Source organism: Lactuca virosa, chromosome 3 (genome assembly GCF_052849685.1).
Source record: "Lactuca virosa cultivar CGN04683 chromosome 3, Lactuca_virosa_CGN04683_v6, whole genome shotgun sequence".
In the NCBI taxonomy this organism is placed as follows: Eukaryota; Viridiplantae; Streptophyta; class Magnoliopsida; order Asterales; family Asteraceae; genus Lactuca; species Lactuca virosa.
In genome coordinates this window covers 107801869-107825507 of record NC_136428.1, presented here as the reverse complement: position 1 = coordinate 107825507, position 23639 = coordinate 107801869, and the positions used below count along the sequence as shown (strand labels likewise).

The 23639-nt window shown below is 38.1% G+C and overlaps 1 protein-coding gene across 1 annotated transcript; it reads left to right on the top strand.

Annotated features, from left to right (window-relative positions):
• The first annotated feature begins 2181 nt into the window (after positions 1-2181).
• Positions 2182-21597, top strand: LOC145163910 (uncharacterized). The gene is made up of 4 exons (XM_079082652.1): positions 2182-3025; positions 3260-4818; positions 4930-5010; positions 21451-21597. The coding sequence occupies exons 1-4, from the start codon at positions 2182-2184 to the stop codon at positions 21595-21597; spliced, it is 2631 nt and encodes an 876-aa protein (XP_078938778.1).
• The last annotated feature ends 2042 nt before the right edge of the window (positions 21598-23639 follow it).

The following is a 23639-nucleotide window of genomic DNA, read 5'->3' as shown; positions in this document are numbered from 1 at the left end:
CAAATGAATTTTTGCAAGACCTAAAATAGATGTATCTTATTAAAACTCGTCGCCCCTGTAAAAATCTCGTCCTTTACCGGAGTTTTCCTCCGGCAATTACTGCAATTGAATGGTAACAGAAGTGGACAACGATGGATGGCAGAGAGTGAATGGGAGAAATCGAGACGCACGAAGAAAACCAGAAGGAGTACGACATGATAACAATAGAGGTATCCCTAATTATAAGAATCTGGAGAATGTTTCCTCTACAGTATATGTTACGAATTTCCCTGAGAAGATGGAAGTAAGAGATCTTTGGCAATTATGTGACCGACATGCAAAAGTTATTGATGTCTATATTGCAAGGAAGATGTCAAAATTAGGTCGTCGCTTTGCTTTCATCAGATTTTTAAAAGTTCATGATCAGAAGCAATTAATTGAAGACCTTAATAGGATTTGGATTGGAAATTTCCATTTGTTTGCAACGATGGCAAGATTTGATAGAAGGAATGAGAATAATAAACAACAGGTGAAATCTTTTAACGACAAACCATGGCAAGATCCGCCAACAGGTGTCAAATATACAGGGATGGGTAATCAAAACAGATCATATGCGTCTGTTGTAGGGGGGAATGGGTTTCAGAAAGAATATAGAAAGATTGAACAGGTATTGAAGAAGGTGGAATTGCAAAATTCGGATTTAATGATGGTTCCTGATGTTTCCTGTGTTGTTCTAGGAAAAGTTAGAGTTAGTAATCTGATCAATAATCTGGAATCGGTTTTAGAAAAAAAAAAGGTTTTTCAGATGTGGATTATAGATACATTGGAGGTTTATGGGTTTGGTTTGAATTTCAATCTCGGAAACAGTGCAATTCTTTCAAACAATATAAGAAGATGACGTGTTATTTCAAAGAACTTCAACCGATTAAGAAAAACTTCGTTGTAGAGGAACGTATTGTATGGCTGGAAATTGATGGTATGCCCTTATGTGCATGGTCTCCAAATGCTTATAAGAAGGTGGCATCTTCATGGGGGGAGGTTTTATTCTTAGATGAAGACCAAGGTGATTGTATAGCTATTGGCTCGGTTTGTGTTTCAACAAGGATAAAAGGTTTAATTTCTGAGATTTGTTTAGTAAAGGTGTTTGATCAAGAATATAAAGTTCGGATTCGTGAGAAATCTACTTGGATGCCTGATTGTATTACAAGTAACGGAGGTTCAGAAGAAGGATCCGAGTCGGAAAATTATGAAGAGGAGGAAGATATTCAGTTACATGAAATGCAGGATGAAAATGATTCTGAACAAGAAAAAGGTGAAATAAATGTACAAGAAGCTGAGCAAGTTAAGCTTTACTCTAAGTTTGATAATGATATAGATGGAAACTTTGTTGATGTAAATTCTAATAAGAATCACGAAGATAATGAAGTGGGTAAAAAGAAATGGGTTGATGTTGAAGATGATGTTACTAGAGTTCAAGAAACGCAACAACAGAATGACATCAATTCTAGAAAAAGAAAAGATGGGCCCGAAAACTTCAAATTCCTCTCCTTCAGAACCTCCTGGTTTTGAATCAATTAGAAAGAAAAAATTTAAATCTGTTGACTGCTCTTCTAAATGCGGCTGCTCATCGGGTAGAGTTTATTCTGATGGCAGTTATAAAAATCAGAACAATCTGGTAAACATGAAAATGAATGCAACCTCGTTATTTTCTAATTTGATTTCTCAGATTGGGATGGGGAAGATTCTTGGATATGAAATCGAAGGAACCAAAGGAGATCTATCTAAATTGATTGAGCGAATGGGTGTCAAAGATATTAATAAATGAATTTAATGTCTTATAATTCTTGTGGGTTGGGTTGTGAGAAAAGGAAGGATATTCTTCGGTTATGCATTAAGCATAGTATTAATTTCTTAGGTTTACAAGAAACTCATCTTAGAAAAATTGATTTGGTGAAAGTCAGACAAGTTTGGGGAAACTATCAATTCGATTTTGCTGCTTCCCCGACACAAGACGATGCTAGTAAATAACTTCTCTGGAATTCGATTAATGCTTTCATGGTGGCTAATCCGAGTTTTTATATTCTATTTGGAGATTTTAATGTGGTTCGTAATGCGAGTGAAAGACTTGGTACAGTTTTTCTTCCAGGTCCGTCGTATAGTTTTAATGAATTTATAGATAAAAGTCATTTGTGGTAAGTCCCTATGGGTGGTTTCGGATTTACTAGGGTTAATGGCCAGGGAGATAAATTAAGTAAATTGGATCGGTTTCTTATCTCTTTTGATTTGGTGGACCGACTTCCAAATTTGACAGCTCTAGCTTTGGATAGATTGGCTTTGGATCATCGCCCAATTATTCTCTTCCAAGAGGAAATTGATTTTGGTCCCACTCCTTTTAAACTATATAATTCATGGCTTCATATAGATGGGTTTGATAGCATGGTTAGAGAGATGTGGTCTTTGGAGGTTGAAGGGGCTGGTGATAGTAAATTCATAATGTTCAAAAATAAATTGAAGCATCTCAAAAGTCGAATTCGTGATTGGTATTCCAGACAAATAAAAAATAAAGATGGCAGGAAAAAAGAGTTATTAAAAAGTCTTCATGATATTGATATTATTATTGATGGGGGTGGGAGTTCAAAAGCTGTTTTGGCGGATCGTAGAAGAATTATAGGTGAGTTCCGGCTATTGGAAAAGATGGAAACACAAGATGCGGTTCAAAAAGCAAAGGTTAAATGGTGTGTTGAAGCGGATGAAAATTCTAAATTTTTTCATGGTTTAATTAATAGAAGACGTCGACAACTAGCGATCAAAGGTATTAAAAAAGATGGAGTTTGGATTACGTCGCCTTCAATTGTTAAAAAAGATTTTCATGATTTCTTTAAAGAAAAATTTAAAAGAGTTCCTGGTATTCAAGTTACTAGGCGGAGTAGTAACTTTAAATCCTTATCGAATGAACAAGTTATGAGTTTGGAGGTTCCGGTTACTGAAAGTGAAGTAAAAAGCGCAGTTTGGGCTTGTGGTTCTGACAAGTCTTCAGGTCCAGACGGTTTCACTTTTATTTTTTTCAAAAGATATTAGGAGTTAGTAAAGAAAGATATTTTGGCGTTCGTGGTGGAATTTTTTGAAACTGGAAAAATTCCATTTGGATGTAATTCTTCTTTTATTACGCTAATTCCAAAGGTTTCTAGTCCAATGTTGGTTACAGACTTTCGTCCTATCAGTCTGATTGGTGCTTAGTATAAAATTATAACAAAAATTTTGGCTTTGCGGATTGCGACAGTTATGGATTCAATTATTAGTAGTGAACAAACGGCGTTTGTTAAAGGTCGTCAAATAATTGATGCCCCCCTTATGGTTAACGAAATTATAGATTGGCATAAGAGATTGAAGAAGAAACTTATGGTCTTTAAAATTGACTTTGAGAAAGATTGTGACTCGGTTAATTGGGATTATTTGTTACAAATTATGGTTTTTCTCGGGTTTGGTTCCAAATGGATCTCGTGGGTTTGTGGTTGTCTTCTCTCGAGCAAGGCTTCGGTCCTTGTAAATGGGAGCCCGTCAGAAGAATTTTTTATTCAGAGAGGCCTTCGTCAAGGTGATCCTTTATCTCCGTTTTTGTTCATTCTTATAATGGAGGGTCTTCATGTTGCTATTACAGATGCTATGGAGGCTGGTGTTTTTCGAGGTATAAAAATTGGATCTTTGAATCTTTCTCACTTTCTTTATGCGGATGATGCATTGCTTATGGGAGAGTGGTCTAGAGAGAATGTTATATGCTTGGTTCGTTTATTTGATTGTTTTTTCTATGCTTCGGGTCTTAGAATAAATCTTCATAAATCCAATCTTTTTGGTATAGGGGTCGATTTTGGCGAGGTTATGTCGGTTGCTACCATGACTGGTTGTAGACCTGATAAACTTCCTTTTTCTTATGTGGGTTTACCCGTGGGTGTTAGTATGGCTTTGATTAGAGGTTGGAAGCCAATAATTGACAAGTTTCATAAAAAACTGTCAATTTGGAAGGCAAATATGTTATCTATCGGTGGTAGATCAGTTTTGATTACTTCTGTTCTGGGTTCGTTAGGGAACTACTATATGTCCCTTTTTTTTATGCCGGTGCAGGTTAGGAAATATTTGGAATCCATGCGTGCTAAATTTTTTTGGGGATGTGATGGGAGTTCTAAAAAACTTTATTGGGTTAATTGGAATTTGGTGCTGGCTTCCAAGGAAAAAGGAGGTCTCGGTTTTGGTAGTCTTGAGGCTATTAATCTTGCTTTGATCCAAAAATGGGGTTGGAGGTTTGTTAAAGAATTTTTTTTATGGGTTAAGGTGATTTCAGCTTTGTATGATTATCCGATTGGTGTTTGTTGTAGTAGTTATAGAGTTACGACTTCGGGGGTTTGGTCTCGTATTATTGGTTCCATTAATACCATGCATGAAAGGGGTATAATTCGTTTTTCGTGTCTCAAGAAGATGGTAGGGAATGGAAGAACCACTCGATTTTGGTTGGATACTTGGATAGGTAATATTCCTTTAAAAGATCGGTTTTCACGTTTGTTTTATCTAGAGAAAAATCATAATTGTTCTATAGCGGATAGATGGGAAGATGGTTGGTATTGGCTTTGGAATCATAATTTTGAACGTGGAGCTTTACAAAGTCAATTTGAAGACTTATTATTGTTGATTCGATCCTTTCAACCGAACCTAGAGGAAGACGATTGGCGTTGGGAATTGAATGGTGTTCTCAATTTCAATGTGAATGAAGTTAGAAAGCATATTGATAATGAGTGTTTACCGGATGGTACTCTTGTGACCAGGTGGAATCGCTTCGTTCCTAGAAAGGTAAACATATTTATTTGGAGATTGTTAATTGATCGTTTACCTACCAGGTGGAATCTTAGCATCAAATGTTTGGATATCCCTTCGTTGCTTTGTCCTTTATGTGATAAACAGGTGGAAAATGTAGATCATGTTTTCTTTTTATGTGAAGAAGTTTATGTTATCTGGCAAAGGGTGTTTAGATGGGTGGATTTGGTGCTTCCGGGTGTAGATATACTACATGATCTATTTTTTTGGTTGGATACGATTTCGATCTCGGGTAATAAAAAGACGATTTTGGAGACTATTATTCAAACGACCTTATGGGTGATTTGGAGATATCGTAATGGTATCATTTTCGGAGATTCTAATCCGATTAAAAACCGGAATTTTGAAGATATAGTTGATTTTTCTTATAATTGGTTTAGTTCTAGAAATTTTAAAACTAAAACTAATTGGGATGATTGGCTTAAAAACCCAATTCTACATATTTCTTTGTAATTTCTAGCTTCTTGCTAGTTTCGTTTTATAATATTTGGCTGTTCAAAAAAAAAAAAAAAGATGTATCTTGATTATGTTATAACAAATATTATTTAGTTGCAACAGGAAATAGTCAATCGGTCTGAAATCCGATATTAATGTTATATTTCATTGTATTGATTCCAAGTCAGAAAGAAACATCTTTACCTTTTTTTGGCTATTGTTTGCACTTTGCAAATAATGTGTTCGACTTATTTAAATGGTTAGGATATTCACACGATAATCTACATGGCGTTTTTCAATAGGAATAAAAAAATCTAAAATAAACCGGATTGTTTGACTTTAAAATCCAGCTTCAGCCTGCACTTTATCTTATAATAAAATCAGAATTTATGTTTTTTCTTATGTATTGTTTCATTCCTTTCGGTTTGATGGCGTTTAAGTTGATAAATACTTTTGTTTCGGAATCGGCAAATGATTTATTAGAGTAAAAACCCACACTAGCAAGAAGCTAGAGAGGGGAGTAGAAACATTGCAAAAGTTTAACTACAAACTAAGGGACAAACACACCAACCCATTATAATTAGTTAATTACATTTCTTTCTACTGTATGTAAACATCATTATGTATACGACGTTAAAGGTTCTTCTTAAACTTTTTTGAATTCATCTGAGTTTACTAATTTAACGTGGGATATATGAGTAAATCCATCCTTATTTATTATGTTTAGAGAGTATCGTTTTTAAAATAAGATCATAAAAGAGAATGAAGATCAATTTGATGGGAGAAAGTGATTATGATGAAATGCATGATAGGTGTTGGCGGATCAGGTGGCAATGCCTGCCCCTCTTATCACCACCCCCTGGATTCCTGCCCTCTCTTTCCCCTGAAACAAACCATACTCTCATTAAATAAAAATATTTCTTATGAAATACATATACAGAAATTTATTATTATTATTATTATTATTATTATTATTATTATTATTATTATGTTACCCTGACAATATTTAATAATTACCAACCATTGAAGAGAGCCATTATAATAACGATATTACATACAAATTGTATAGATCAAAGTCAATTAATGCTACACTATTAATGATTAAAAACAGAAAACATATTTTGTACTAAAATTTACACAGACCAGAAATCAAGCAAAATTTAATAAATTCTATAAACAACATTTAATAATTTTTTTTTTTAGATTATGCATAGTTTGTTACAAGAAACAAGAGAATAAAATTAGCTATAATAATATCAATGTTTTAAAAACCGATTTTTTAGTTGAACCGGTATGGTGACCAGTTCACGGTTCAACCGGTTTAACCGGTTCGACCGCCGGGTGAACCGGTTTCTATAGTTTTCATGTTTTTTTTTATTTTCCTACATATACATAAATTATGAATTTGATATTTACAAGTTCAAATATTGAAAATACACATAAAAATTCGTTGTAGATGAATCCAAATACATTAAAATAACACATAACCATAAGTTTTAGTGTTTATATCAATCCATATACGTAAAAAAGAAAATAAAATATAATACCGAAACGAAATATAGTTTTAGATGAATAGAAACACATCAAAAAACTTTATAACATTTACCATATGTTTTTATTTAGAGAAAACTAAATAGATTTGAAAAAAATCACCAAAGTTTATTATGTAAATGATTCTTTTTCATGTGCTTTTATTCAGTTCAACCGGTTTATTTTGACCGGTTCAACCGGGTTTTTCTAAAAACCGGCCGGTTCAATCCGGTTCAGAAATCAATGTAAAATCGTTGATAGTTGAACCGCTCATTCTCCCGGTTTCCGGTCCAACCGGTTCGACCGACAGGTTCAAACCGGTTTTTAAAACATTGAACAATACGAGATACGACCATCTAAAATATTATTTTGTATGGGTTTAGAGGAAGGCAAATGGACGGAGTTCAGGCGAGGCCAATCACCGGAAAAGTCAGGCGAAGATCACGACGAAATCAGTTTCTTCGTCTCCAACATTCCTAACAGATCAACAAAGGCGGAGTTTAGAAAGATCTTCTCACCCATTGGCAATCTGTCTGATATCTATTTCGGAAGAAACAATGGGAAAAACGGTAAGAACTGTGGATTTGTCTGATTCCTAGATGTGGAAGACGTCAAAAACTTGGATCCAAGTTACACGGGGTTATATGTAGAAACAACATACTAGAGGTAAACATTGCTAGACATGGGAGGAAGGCGCCTAACGAACCAATACATCACAAATCGACACTGCCGACACCTGCGAGAAACCACAACATTGCCGTAATTGGATTTGTGGACAACCGCTCATACGCACAAGTTACCGGTGCCAAGGAGTCTCATCGGCCTGCAAACAGATCAGTTGGGTCTTCTGGCTCTTTCCCCCCGATCAAACTACAAAGCGATAAACACATGGATCGTTGAATAAAAAAAATCCACTCTCATTGGTGAAGCCAAATCGATTCCTCACTTAGGGCATATGCCGACCTTGATATTGTTTCAAAGTGAGCATCGACCCTCTGTCAAATACCTAGCTGGATTTTTGGCTCTCATCAACTTTGATTCCACAGTCAACGCGCGAAGGTTTCTCGAAAATGATAGCAACTCGAAAGATACGTTTAATTGGTTGAAAAATGGAGGCATTGAAGAATCAAAATTCGAAAGGGTTGCATGGGTTAGGATTGTGGGTCTAACTCTAAGACTCTTGAATGAATCCAAATTTAATGCAATACTTGCAAAACTTGGGAAAACGATTGCTCCTTTCAAACAAATCCTGGAGCGGGTTGTGACATCCCCAATTTTCTCGGCCAGAAAAGACCGATTTCGTTTATGCTTTTTAAAACAAAATCAGAGTAATCTTTCAAAAGGTGATGCAGAATTTGTCCCCAAAACAAAATATGATAAAAATTTATCAAATCATTTCTTAAAGAAATGAATTTTCATTATATTATAAAACCTCGGGATGTCATGTTCCGATACAGACCAAAAGCATAAACAATACCATATAGGCCTTACAACAATTATTTATATCTACTGACCTATAATCCAAAATCCCTCATCATCGTCCAACTATGCTCTTGTTCCACTACCTGTAATATAAAAAGCTGAGTGGGTCAGGCTTGGGAGCCTGGTGAGCATATAGGGTTTTCAACCCACAATAAATAAATTTATTAATTTTCATCAACCAACAATAAATTTATTAATTTCATCAACTAACAATAACCCTGATTACCAATTCCCGTTATCCTCACTTTACGTCCCTAAACACCTATCATAAGGGACATAGCCTAAGGATCATCATCGGGGTAACAATACTGCTTAAGAGATACTTCTGCAGTTTCTTAAAGTTCCACCCTAAGAATCCTCTATCATTCACTCATTCATTCCAAAGGATTGTCCTAAGGAATAGGCACGAAGTCCATCGCTACCAGGGTTATTAAATTGCAACTGGTGAACACGTAGTTTAAAACATCTGGTAAACACTCAGTTCAAAAATACTTAATGAACACACTTAGTTCAAAAACACCCAGTGAACACTTAGTTCAAAAATACCTAGTGAACACTCAGTTCAAAAAATACCTGATGAACACATAGTTCAAAAATATCTAATAAACACTTAGTTCAAAGACACCTAATGAACACTTAGTTCAAAAATACTTATGTCTTAATCCATACTCCCGGATTAATAACAAATAACTATGTCTTAATCCATACTCCCGGATTAATAACAAATAACTATGTCTTAATCCATACTCCCAGATTAATAACAAATAACTATGTCTTAATCCATACTCCCAGATTAATAACAAATAACTATGTCTTAATCCATACTCTCGGATTAATAACAAATAACCATGTCTTAATCCATACTCCCGGACTAAGGACAATTGACTAAGTCTAATCAGTTCTTTCGAAAAACATCTACAGTTTACGAGTCTGTTAACATTCCACTGGACTGTCTAGAAAGGTCCGTGGTCGTCATCTATACTCCTCTAGATGACTGAAACAATAACAATATCGAGGCCTCTCATCATTTTATCACACATCAACTATTTCATCTACCCATGTTTTACCCAACATATTTGTAGATAAAAATACATATACAATTTAAAACTTGTGTAAAACATCTATTCAACACTCATCTCAAATAAACAAACAATATATATACACATAGCACGTATTTTATATAAAATACTTCATATCTATGTGTAAGATGAAAGTGACTATACACTCACTTGATTTAACGATGATTGGGCAACACCTCGTCTCTTAAAATAATCGTTTCTGATAAAACCAGGATGTTTTCTCAAAAACCGGGCTTCACGCGGGCAGAGTTTCATCTCGAAAAAACTCTTTTCTTGGGATCCTCGGGCTCTCCGGGGCTTGCTTACGATGCTAGGATGATATAATAGGCTTGGGGGTATTTATTGTAACAAAAAGGAAAGTATAGGGTGGGAGGATGGAATTTGTAAACGTAAATTCGGATGGCATCGATCGCTATTTATAGAGGCTGGACACATGAGTTACGCTGGGCGTAACTCTATAGTACGCGGGATGTACTGCTTCTTCAACTAGTATGCTGGGCGTACATCGAGTACGCTGGGCGTACGAAGGGATCATATCGGACGCGTCAAGGCTATGACATGTGTCTCTCATGCGAAGGAGTAGGGAGGATGACTGACTCCGGAACACTTACACGACTACGCTGGGCGTACTCCGAATTTTCAAACTTCAAAATTTCGTAACTTTCGCCTACGAGCTCCGTTTTTGACGTTCTTTATATCCACGCGTAGGTGAGACCGTGCTCTACAACTTTCGTTTAGACTCCGTCCGCTATTTTTGACTTTATTTTTAAAGTTATATTTTTAACAGGCCGGGACAGGAAAAGTCCGTTAAAAATTCATAACTTCTTCATCCGACGTCTGTTTTCGTCTGTCTTTTTACAGTTGAATTACTATCAACAAGATCTTCGATTCTCGTTTAGGTTGTGTTGGGTATTTTGTGTTGCGTCATGGGCTTTGTTTTTGTATATCCGGATTGGGCCTGTCCATCCGTGATTATTGATTAGGGTTAAGCTATTTATAGTGCATGCGTGTATGCCTTAGATACGATCGTAATTATTATTATTATTGCTTTGTAACCCTAAACACCTCTACAGTCGAAGTTCTTAATTGAGCTCTTCTGAGGTGTTAAAGCTTAATCATTCGACATCAGTTAAACCATTCCTGTGTTCTTTATTACGTTATTTATTGCTTTTCTGCTTAGAATCAATCGATCCTACTAGAACTTTGTTTTAACAATTGGTATCAGAGCGGGAGACTGTGTAGTCAATACACATTCCTTCTGTTTGAAGAATTCTTTAGGGTTTTCTCTTTTATCGAATATAAAGAAGCCGTCTTCTTCCTGTCGACGGTAACTCTTGTGTTTGATAAAACCCTAATCTCAAGTTTACAGGTCTGATTCTAGCAGTTCCAAGGAAAGGCTCATCATGTCTCACGACGATTCTCAAACTAATCCCATCAACATCTCCAACAGCATTGGATCCACTACAAGGGTTCCCATTCTTTACACTCAAGACTATGAAGTGTGGGCGCATCACTTTGAAGATTACGTAGTTGGATCTGAAGATAATGGTTATCTCATCTGGGAAGCTATCACGATTGGGCCGTTTGTTCATTCTGGAACGAACAGGACAGTGAAGACTCAAAAAGAATATAATCAGCTTTTGGTGGACGTAGAGAAGATTCCACAAGATGAAAAGGATAAGGTGCTATGTAACGTGAAAGCCATGAGAATGATCAGATTCGCATTGCAATCTGACACTTTTCGTTTAGTCGGTTCATGCACGACGGCTAAAGAAATCTGGGATAGGTTAAAAGAACTGTACTCAACCGATGAGGATCTAGAACACTCGATCCAAACCTTGTTTCTCTCAGAATTTGGAGCTTTCGAACAGAAACCTGAAGAGAAACTGATACAGACCTTCGATCGCTTCAATCATATCCTCAGCAAGATGATCAAGCATGGCATTGAAAGAAAATTGATTGAGCAAAAGGTGACCTTCATGAACGGTTTAAGGCCAGAATGGATGGCAGTGGTTTCAACGGTGAAAGCTCATGAAGAGTTTAAATCATACTCGCTAGCGAAACTGATGGGTATTCTTAAATCCCATGAAAGCGTGGTAACCAAGGAGGCAAAGGTAGTTTCGAGTGTGGGATCGCTGGACCTTCTCTCAAAAGGCAAAAGTGTAGCAGAAGAAGAGGAGGATTCAGATATGTCTGAGTGTGACCTTACTGGCGAAAAATATGCAATGATGGTCACCAACCCAAAGAAGTTTGCACGAAAGAAGTTCCCTGTCAATAAGAACCGAAACTAGCAAGGAAGTTACAGCTCTGAGAAGGTGAAAGAAGAAACGAAAAACACCTCTCAAAAGGATGACGACAAGAAAGAAAGCAAGCTTGTAGGAGACTCTAGATTCGACTGCAATTATTGTCATGGCAAGAACCACTTTGCCAAAGATTGCATGTTGAGGAAGATGGCTAAGAAAAGGGACGGTGAAGATGATGAGGCTTATTACATGCGAAAGTTGGAAGAAATAAAGAAAAAGAAGGCAACTAATAGTTCAATGAATGCCTTGATTGTGCAGGAAAATGTGGATGAAGATGAGTTCGGTGGCGTTGAAGTCTGGTCAACCGATTCTGAGGATGAAGAAGTGAGAAAACCCACACATGGAAGAGCTTACGTGGCGAGAGAGGAAGCTACTAGTTCGGCTGGGAAATGTTTGATGGTTACTGCTGGAAGACCAACCGAAGGTGAGCATAAGGAGCCGAACCTGACTGAGGACAAGTGTTTTGCAGCCAAGCCCGTGAGTGAGAGGATCAACGACTGTGATCGGCTGATCAAATAGGTACAATCCATCCTTGAATCACTTAAAGTTCCTGTAACAAATTATGAAGAAGAATTAAATGAACTAAAATTTAAATTTTCTAACTTAAGTGGTAGTCTCATGAAAACTCGCTTAGCGAACTCTAACCTAACTGACCAACTCAACAGGGTGTCTTCGAAGAGTGAGGAGAGAAGGATGTGGATTGAGCTGAAGGAGACGGAGTTAACTAGGGCTAGGGATGAGATTATTTATTTGCAACGAGACAATTTAAAGTTTTTGAAACAACGAAATGTTTTTTGCTTGATTGCTAAACGCTTATATACGAATATTGCTCAGTTGCACTTAAATTGTGAAATAGGGAAAAAGATTCATAAGATGATCTTACCCTTCCTTGAATTTAAGGAGGATGAGGTCATCGATGAGTGTGAATCCATAATGTCCTCGGAAGAGACTTCCATCACTTATAAAATCGGACTAGACAAGATAGAGACCTTTATTGACTCTAAGGAACATAAATGTATGCTCAAAAATCTTTTAGATGAAAATGATAGGATGAAAATCAAGTCCGAGACCATTCAAACATTTGACTCGTCTAACGCCAAATTAATTTCAGAACATAAAATGAATATAGAAAACACGTCTGAATTTGATGAGGAAAGTGAGATGAGCGAAATCTCGGTGGAAGATGTGGTTGATTGCTCTGAATTTTTGAAGAGCGAAACCGAGAATGAAAAACCACTCATATCTGAGAACTCGGTTGAATATGCTCGCCTGTCAAAGGACAAGTCGAAGAAACTCAAAGAGAAAGAAATGGCCTATCAGAAAGTTCAAACAGTGCCAAATCAAGTATATGCTGTTAAAGGGGTCACTGAAAAACAAACAGCAGAATTGAAAATCTTGGTCGACACAGACAATGCTGAAGGGTGCGACGATTACTTCTGCTCCGCCGCTATCGATAATGCAGACGAAACCGTCGGCTTATCGGAGCGAACCTCGTGGAGGGTAATGGGTAGATACGTTGCTGAACCCATCAACAAACCCTCAAGTTTTGATAAACCAAGCTCGAGTGGAACAAAAGCGATACCAGAAGAACCAAAGAAGGCATCCAATGTATCTTCCAAGAAAACCGAAGCTCAAAAGGAGAAGCCAAAATCAAGCTTCAATATTCATAAATCTCAAAAGCAGCTGGCTGAATAGAAACGCCAAAGAAATCATAGATACATGAAGAATCTGAATGAGCGAAAACGGTTTTAGCAGTTTCAAAACCCTAACCACGTTCCTTCCAAGAAAGAGCCGAATGTCAAAGAAAATAACAAGCCAAACCGAAATGAAAGTTTTAGTCCAAGCTCCTATTATTCCAAAGCTCAGAACCGAACATCCAGTTTCGGTTCCAACACCAGAGCTCAGAACCGAACATCCAGTTTCGGTCACAACGTCAAGGCTAAGAACCGAAAGTCTAGCTTCGGTCCTTCTTGCTGCCAACGAAAGCCGTATTCAGTGAAGGACATCAAAGGAAAGGGAAAGCTTGATTCGAATTCTGACATCAATAATAAGAAAAAGTCAGCTAACCCTAGGACTCAAAAGAATATTCCAAAACCATCTAACAACAAACCATCTGATACACCACAATTTAAACAAGATAAAAACAAAATCAAGGTGTATACCATCAAAAGAAAAGACGAAACCACTCTAATAAAAAGAACTTATTTGGTTGATCTTTCTGTTGCTATTACTTTTTCTGTAAAAGACTCACCAGGGCCCAAGAGACTTTGGGTTCCTAAATCTGCTTGAATTTGAAGGTTGTAAGTGACGAGCAGTTCGATGACGAATGGTACATAGACAGTGGCTGCTCACGTCACATGACAGGAAGGAGGGAAGAGCTGAGGGAGTTTCGGTCCCTTAAGGATGGTGGATGTGTGAAGTATGGAAACAATTCTTATGGCACAATCAAAGGATATGGAATGATAACCAACGGAGAATTCACAATTCGAAAAGTGGCTTACGTGGAAGGATTGCAGCACAACCTCATCAGCGTATCTCAATTGGTTGTGGGAACCGGTTTGAAAGTTTCATTCGATGATGAGGGATCAGAAATTATTGAAAAGCAATCCAAAAGAGTTCTGTTGAAGTCTGAACGCAAGGGAGAGATGTAGCCTTTAAATCTCAACCCAATTCGAGGAAAACCAACAATATGCCTGCTGTCAAAGGCGAACTCTGATGAAAGCTGGTTATGGCATCGACGCCTATCGCACCTGAACTTCAAAGACATTAGTAAGTTGGTGCTTGGTGATCATGTTCGAGGCCTTCCTCTTCTCAAGTTTGATAAGGAACACCTGTGTGCAGCGTGTGAGATGGGCAAACAAAGCAGGAAGAGCCATCCTACACGTATCAATACAAAGACTGTTGAAGCTCTTGAACTTCTGCATATTGACTTATGTGGACCTTCGGCTATCGAAAGCATCGGTGGTAGTAAGTTCATTCTTGTCATAGTAGATGATTTTTCACGCTTCACCTGGGTTTTCTTTCTTAAACAGAAATCAGACGCAACTCCCAAGTTGAAGGCGTTTATCAAGCAAGTGGAACTGCAGCTGCGAAAGATGGTGAGGAATATTAGAAGCGACAATGGGCTTGAATACAAGAATAAAGATTTTGAAGATTTTCTGGCTGAAAAGGGGATATCTCACAACTTCTCGGCTCCCTATACACCACAACAGAATGGAATTGTTGAAAGACGAAACCGTTCCTTATGTGAGGCAGCCCGAACCATTCTGAGCTTCGCTTCTCTTCCGCTATACTTCTGGGCTGATGCAGTTGCAACTGCATGCTACACTCAGAACCGATCCTTACTTAACAAACGATTCTCCATCACTCCGTATGAGATTCTGAACAATCGGAAGCCCAACGTTAAGTTTTTCCACGTGTTCGGTTCAAGATGCTTCATTTTCAACTCCAAAGAGAACCGAAACAAGTTCGACGTCAAAACCGATGAGGGAATTTTTCTTGGTTATTCACTCACTTGAAAGGCATATAGGGTTTTGAATAAACACTCCAAGCGTATTGAAGAAACCTACTATGTAACCTTTGATGACAACTACATGAAGAAAGTTCAAACAAGCGAAAGTACCATGGGGGAAATATTTCCAGAATCAGGACAAGTCTCGGTTTCAATTTCCAACTTTTTGAAGAGTACATAAGGTTATTTGATGAACCAGAAAAGGCTATACACTCAGAGGCGAAAGCAGCAGACAACAAAATCGACAATCTGAAAAAGATCATCGATGAAGCTGCAAAAGATATGGAAAATGAACCTCCTAAACCGACTGGTGGTCAACCCTCAACTGATCCTCCAAACAACAGCTCAATGTTCAAGGGGGAGGGTTCATCTGTACCAAAAACAACCGATTTGCCTTTCGAGGGGGAGAATCCAACTCCAACCCCAACCCATGATAGTCCAATCGAGGGGGAGAATCCAACTCCAACCGAGGGGGAGAATCCTGAACCTGACATGGGATACGCTTCGCCATTTGAGGGGGAGAATGAGAATACAAATGACGAAGGTGATCAATCAGAATTTGAAGAAGAGGTAAATGCAGAGTTGGATCCTGTCTATGACCCTAATTACTCTCCTCTAACGAAATGGACTAAGGATCATCCCAAAACACAAATAATTGGTGAATCTTCTGAGCAAGTTCTCACACGTTCTCAATTGAAAGCGAAACAAACTGCCTTATTCTCTCATGTTGAATTCTGCATGTTTAATTCGTTTGTCTCGAAAATCGAACCGAAGATGGTTAATGCTGCACTTGATCACGCTGATTGGGTACAAGCAATGCAAGATGAACTCCATGAGTTTGAACGTAATCGAGTTTGGAGGCTAATTCCCACTCCAAAGGATGCTTCTGTGGTCGGCTTAAAATAGGTCTTCAGGAATAAGTTGGATAAAGAGGGCAACGTCATTCGCAATAAGGCTCGGCTGGTGGTGAAGGGATATTGCCAAGAAGAAGGGATAGACTATGAGGAGACCTTCGCTCCTGTAGCAAGGTTGGAATCAGTTAGAATCTTTCTGGCATATGCTGCACATAAAAACTTCGAAGTTTTCCAGATGGATGTGAAATGTGCGTTCTTAAATGGAGAACTAGAAGAAACGGTGTATGTTGAGCAACCACCTGGGTTCGTGAACGAGAAATACCCTGATCACTGCTATGTGTTAGATAAAGCTGTATATGGTCTGAAGCAAGCACCGAGGGCCTGGTATGAAACATTAACTCGCTTTCTTAAAATGTCGAAATTCAAGCAAGGTTCGGTTGACCCAACCTTCTTTCGAAAGAAATAAGGTGAACATCTAATGATAGTTCAGATTTATGTCGATGCCATCATCTTCGGCTCCACAAATCCTAGCTTAACGGTTGAATTCAGGAAGTTGATGGAGACTAAATTTGAAATGAGTGCAATGGGTCCAATTAACTTTTTCCTTGGATTGAATATAAGACAGGGACCAGAAGGCATTTTTATCAACCAGGAGGCCTACACGAAGAACTTGCTGGCGAAGTTCGGTATGATGGGAGATGCGAAGGTGAAGGTTCCCATGGCGTTTGGCACAAAGTTAACACCATCTCTGGAAAAACCTGTTGTTAACGTAACACTCTATCATCAAATGATAGGGTCTCTTATGTATCTAACAGCTAGTAGACCAGACATTATGTTCTCTGTTTGTTATTGTGCCAGGTTTCAAGCAAATCCAAGAGAACCTCACATGGTGGCAGTGAAAAATATTTTCCGTTATCTGAAGCGAACCTCTTCTCTCGGTCTTTGGTACCCTGCTAGATCCGGATTCTTTGTTCAAGCCTTTTCTGACGCCGATCTTGGAGGATGCGGTCTGGACCGAAAGAGCACAACTGGAGGATACCAATTCCTTGATGGTAAACTTGTTAGCTGGCAGTCCAAGAAGCAAACTTGTGTGTCTCTTTCAACAGCCGAAGCTGAGTACATAGCTGCAGCATCCTGTACCTCACAAGTGATTTGGATACAAAGCCAACTAAGAGACTACAGACTGAGTATGAAGAAAATACCTCTCTATAGTGATTCTGAAAGCGCGATAAGAATATGTCACAATCCAGTGCAACACTCAAAGACAAAGCATATTGCACTAAGATACCATTTCATCAAGGACCATGTTGAAGATGGAAACGTGGAAGTTCATTTCGTTCGGTCCTCTGATCAACTAGCTGACATCTTCACTAAAGCCTTACCAGAAGCAAGCTTCAATAAAATTTTACAAGGTTTGGGAATGATGGAAGCAGAGTCGGTACCGAACCCTCAAACCTCTCTCTAAAAATTAGACAAGCGAAATAGAGCGAACGCTCGGTCTATTTCGGTTTCGGATTTTTTGGGAACCGAAATGAACCGAACGCTCGGTCTATTTCGGCTCCATAATTTTTGGGAACCGAAATGAACCGATCGCTCGGTCTATTTCGGCTCCGGAATTTTAGCGAACCGAAATGAACCGATCGCTCGGCTTATTTCGCTTCATTCCTTTAAGGTTTGATTTCGGATGTATACTTTGTAAACTCTCTTTTAAATCTTTTTCTTGCTATGTTTTCTCTTTTATCTTTATTCCTATAGTTTTTAACATTAATTTCGTTTATTCTTGTTTCTTTCTCTGTTTTTATTATTTTTCAGAAAACTTCAAAATTCAAAAATATTATTTCTGTTTTTATTATTTTTCAGAAAACTTCAAAATCAAAAAATATTTTTTTTCTGTTTTCATTATTTTTCAGAAACTTCAAAAATCCAGAAATATTTTGTTTTTATTATTTTTCATAAAATTCAAAATTCCAAAAGGTTTTATCTTTTATTTATCTCTTTATTATCTTCTGTTTTTTTGTTTTGTTTGTGTGTGTGGTTTGTTTGTCTTTGTTTATTCTCTTTACTAGGTACCAAGTACATCGTTGCTACATAAATTGGAGCTAGGGCAGGTACGACCATTTTAATTTGAACTAGTTAAGTGTCACTAGAAGCATGCTGCTGCATGTAGACCGAAGCCTCTAAGACTATGAGTAAGGCCTTAATGATTCGATCTATAACTATCGTTTCTTCCCAATTAGGCTGCTAAATTCACTCAAGTCCTGATCTACCTTACTCTTCTCAAATGAGTTAAGAGTTTTCTGCTTTGTCACTTTTATATAGCAGGGGTACTTTCGGTTCCTTAACCACCTCCTCTACATTCTCCATCAACTTTCGTTTCACCAAGGTAACCCTTCAGACTCTCAGATATTACCACTGAGGTTTATGGTTACACAAAATCTGTGTTTATGATCTTAGATGCGTACACCACGTGCTAAGTGAGACCCAAAATCCAACACCAATAATGAATTGACGGTGAATATTTATATTCAAGATCTCACTTGTTACCTAACGAAATCTCATTTTATTTTTTGAGTGGTCTTTATGAAATTGTCTAACACCAAGGCATTTCTTCCCAAAAAGAACCAGTTTGGTTTTTGTTTTTGAGATTTTTATAACATCATTAGTCACAACAAATTCTATCCAACCTACTTGTTCAACAGACCACATCGGTCTCACAAGTACTTCATACAACTTTCGATCTTATGTTAAGTATCGATGTTTGGTTGAAGATAAGCCACCCTTTAGACCCATTATTTGAAAAGAAGCCTTTCGGTGTTTCTTTACAAACACTCGATCGTATTTTCTCGGGGAACCACACAAACACTTCAAGTCTCTCTTGACTTTGAAGGAAGAGATTCTTGCCCGGAATCATTTGCTTCATGTCTTATTAAAGACATCACTCACATCCTATACACATTTTGTTTTATTTCTTTATTTTTGGCACACTCTTACACGAAAATTCTTTGTGATTTTCCAAAATTCTGGTTGATGTTCCTTATGGCCCGTTTAAAGTTTTTTTTTGGAGCGAAAGTGGTTATTTTGACATATGGAGCGAAAGTGAATTTGAAAAGACGATATGTGGATAAGATTTTGAATCGCGTCATTGTCAAAACAGAACCGAAGGTTAATGTAGCTTCGGGTTCTGGTAATCAAGAAAAGAAGAAAGGTCTTGCTGATGAACATGATGATAGTGATGAAGATCAAGAAACTATTGCTAATGCCCTGAAACGGAAGAAAAGGGATCAGGAGTTAGATGAAAACCTTCGGGTTGCAAAGGAAGAAGAAGAGAGGGAGCGAAAGAAGAAGGAAGAGCATGATGCTCTAATTTGCAAAAAGGCTTTGTTTCCTCCTTGGACTAGGGAAACATTGATCAAAGAAGCGATAGAGTTTCCAAGAACGTACTGGCTGGAACCTGTAGCTTCGTTTGATTGTGAGAATACGAGGGACTCACAGTTTGATATGCCTATAACACGAAAGGCATTTACTTTTCAATGTTTTGATTCAACAGTTCAAGTTCCCTCACCTCACCCTCAAGTTGATCGTGAACTTATTGATTATTATCTCAAGTTCGGTCAGCCGCAGTATCTGACTTGCAGTGCACAGAAGATTACAACAGTCAAGGTGCTGAATCCTTCGCCTGCAGGGAAATTTGTTAATGTTCATTTCAAGATAACCCGAGGTTCAGACAAGTCGGTTTCTATGATTTCCCTGGCAGATCTTCCTAACTTAAATCCTCATGATTGGATCTTATTGTACAAAATTTTGCTCACTAATGCGAAGGAGTATGAGCTGATCATAGATCATCTGAAGAGGATGTTGGCTTCCTATGTCCATGAAGTTGCTACAATGGATCAGGAGATTGCTAGTGTTTTGAAGAAGAAACCAACTGTGAAGCCAACTGTAAAGCATGGAGATGTGAACAAGATGCAACTGGGTCAAATTGATTCTACACATCTCACAGTGATGTTCACAAGAGGCGAAGCTAACAGATGGCTTTTCGCTCTTGTTGATAAGCATCTGTTCTCAACGGACTGCTTGGAGCACATAATCAATATTATCCATCGATGCAAGCACAACAATGAGTCAGACAAGAAGAACTTCACTGACATGCTTCGGTGGTATATTACTTTTCGTCATACTCTATTGGCCATTATACCGAAGGTGTTCAAGACCATCAAGAAGTCTTCTATAACTCAACCAAACTGAGCTCTCGGCTCCATTGACACTAAGGGGGAGATTGTTGGGTATTTTGTGTTGCGTCATGGGCTTTGTTTTTGTATATCCGGATTGGGCCTGTCCATCCGTGATTATTGATTAGGGTTAAGCTATTTATAGTGCATGCATGTATGCCTTAGATACGATCGTAATTATTATTATTATTGATTTGTAACCCTAAACATCTCTACAGTCGAAGTTCTTAATCGAGCTCTTCTGAGGTGTTAAAGCTTAATCATTCGACATCAGTTAAACCATTCCTCTGTTCTTTATTATGTTATTTATTGCTTTTCTGCTTAGAATCAATCGATCCTACTAGAACTTTGTTTTAACAGGTTGTTTTCGCTAAAAATCACTCGATCTAAAATTCGAGTTGCGGGCTGCATACTGTTATGCCAAATGTTAGAAAATTCATAACTTCCTCATACGAAGTCAGATTTGGACATTCTTTTTATGCACACTCTCGGTTTAACGAGTACTACAACTTTCGTTTAGATCACTAATGCTAAAAATCACTTTATCGTAAATTCATTTTTTACGTCACACAGCGTCGTGCCGGTTCTGTCGTGAAACTTCGACATGTCATAACTTCTTCGTTATAACTCGGATTTCGGCATTCTATATATCTCCGGAATCCTTGTTTCAACCACTACAACTTTCTTCATAGATATCAGCTATATCTAATATTTTACTTTCGACGCTTATTTTTATCCTTAATTTATTATATCATCATAATTAAATATAAGGCACATAAATTCACATAATTCATTCTTATTACTTCAAAACACGTTACAATAGTTGACCTAGACTATTACATCGTCTTTAATGCTTAACCCAGAAACTCGGGCGTTACACGGGTGGACCTATCTGTTGTAAAAATCCGCATTTTCACCGGCGAAAAGAAAAAACTTAACGAGGAAGTTAATATGGAGGTGGATGGTATCTATTTCATTATAGGTGTGGTCGAATATGAAGATGAACCATGGTTTCCTTTTAAATTTGACACCGAAAAAGAACCATATGAATCATATACTTCGGATTCTGACTCGAAATCGGAAAACACTCCAATGGCGGAAGCTAATGACGATGACGGTGACAATAATTCCTCAGATGAAGAATCTATTGAAGATACATAAACTGAAGATGGTGAAATTGTTCAGGAAATTGATGCTGCACCCCCAACGTCGCCGCCTCCTCCCACGAATGCTCCCTGTGCTGGTATTGAATCCACCGTCGTCGAATCTCCGCTTCTCGATGTCGATTTGAATTCCGATTCGTCGATGGAATTATTGGAGTCCCAAGACTGACGCGCGTGTTTAGAAACATGGGAATTGGAACCGTCACTCGAGAACTGTGCTGAGCTTAATGCTAATAGTAATAAAATTACAGATCCATGGGTTGTCGAATCCTCAATACATGAGGACCATAATGGGTCAGATCCTATACGAGTTGGTACCAAAGTGCCCATCCCTTTTCCACATGATCTGGCCCACTCAGGGTGCTTTGGGCCTTTCCCATCAATATCTCCCCATCCCTATATTCCAACTTCGGTCATTCTGGATTTATCTGTGAATTATCGATCCTCTGTAAAACGCAAACGTGGCCACCGCTCCCCAACCGGTGATCTCCCCTCTCTGGTCAACTTGTTCCCAGATCCTACCCCTCATGTAGATATTACTGGGTCTTGTACATTGATTCCTCCAACTCTCAATAACCCTCCCCTCCTCCTCGGTCAAAATTTATTGAACTCAATGTTGAACTATCATCCCTCTTCTGCACCGATGTCGTTGTCAGATATTCAAGCCATTGCTGTCGTGGGTTCTTTGATTGGATTCGAAATTCAACCGGATAATCCCGTGTTAATCGAAGTCCTAGGTGAATCAGGTGAGATCAATGGTCCCCAATGAATTTTCTCTCCCTTAACATTCGTGGCATTGGAGAAGACCATAAGGTGTCTTGGGTTAGAAGGCTAAGAGCAGCACACAAGCTTTATTTCATTGCTATACAGGAAACTCAGTTATCATATGAAGTACATATTGATGTTGCATCATGTTGGGGGTCGACTGAATTGGGTTCAAGCAGGATTAATGCATTTGGACGTTCTGGGGGGTTATTGAACTTATGGGATAGCAGTATGTTCACTTCTACTCAAGTATTATCCTCAAAACATTATTTCATCAATATCAAACCTGGGTAGGCGTTCGAAGTCTAGTGATTTTTGAAAACATTTATTGACCCCAACCGTTTCCAGAGAAAGCTAACCTATGGGATGAACTAAAAGGAATCATTCAGACATATGACGGTGTGTGGATTCTACTAGGTGACTTTAACGCTGTTAGGCGAGCAGAAGAGAGATTTAACTCTATTTTCTGCAATCGAACTGATCAAGATTTTAACAATTTCATCTGGGAAGTGGGGCTGAGAGACCCAAAAATGGGAGGTTTTTGTTTCACGTGTTTTAGAAATGAAGATTTAAAAGTCAGTCAACTTGACTAATTTCTCCTTAGTCCATGCTCTCTCGATATTGCCCCGGCCACCACTGTCACAACCCTTCCCCGTGAACTATCTAATCACTGTACGATTCTGCTATCTACAGTTAGGCCTGATTTTGGACCTCCATAATTCAGACTTTTCAATTCATGGATGCTCAGAGATGGATTCAAGAGGGCGTTCATCACACATTGGAACAACTTTCAGGGGTATGGAACACCAGATCAACATTTACATGCAAAATTAAAACACGTGAAAGAGGGTTTGAAGGCATGGACACCTTTCGATCACCCTAAAGAATAATTGGAACTTTCTAAACACAAACAAATTAGGGCACATTTGGATCATGAGGCAGAATCTAGGATTCTTACACCACAAGAAATTGACACAAGGTGGGATAGTTTCAAATCAGTTGTAGAGTTGGAGAAATTCAGAGTCCTAGATATCAATCAAAAATCGAGGGTAAAGTGGGCGGTTGACGGGGATGAAAACACCCATTGTTTCATGGTCATGTCAACCATAATAATTAGGAAATGGGATCAACAGCCTTATGATCAACGATACTTGGTGTACCGATCTGGTGTTAATAAAATCGGAAGCTTTCAAATTTTTAGCAGATAAATTCAAGGATAAGTGGGCCTTCTAGATCCAAGTTGGTCAGCAGCCAATTCAAACGCATTCTACCTATCGACAATGATGTGTTGGAAGCCTCTATCACTTTGGAAGAACTTAAATATGCTATCTGGGTGTGTGGAAACGAGAAAGCTCCTGGCCCAGAAGGATTCTCATTTAAATATTTCAAAAAATATTGGGATGTTTTATTTTGGTGACATTGCGGCGGTGGTCAAACACTCCGAGA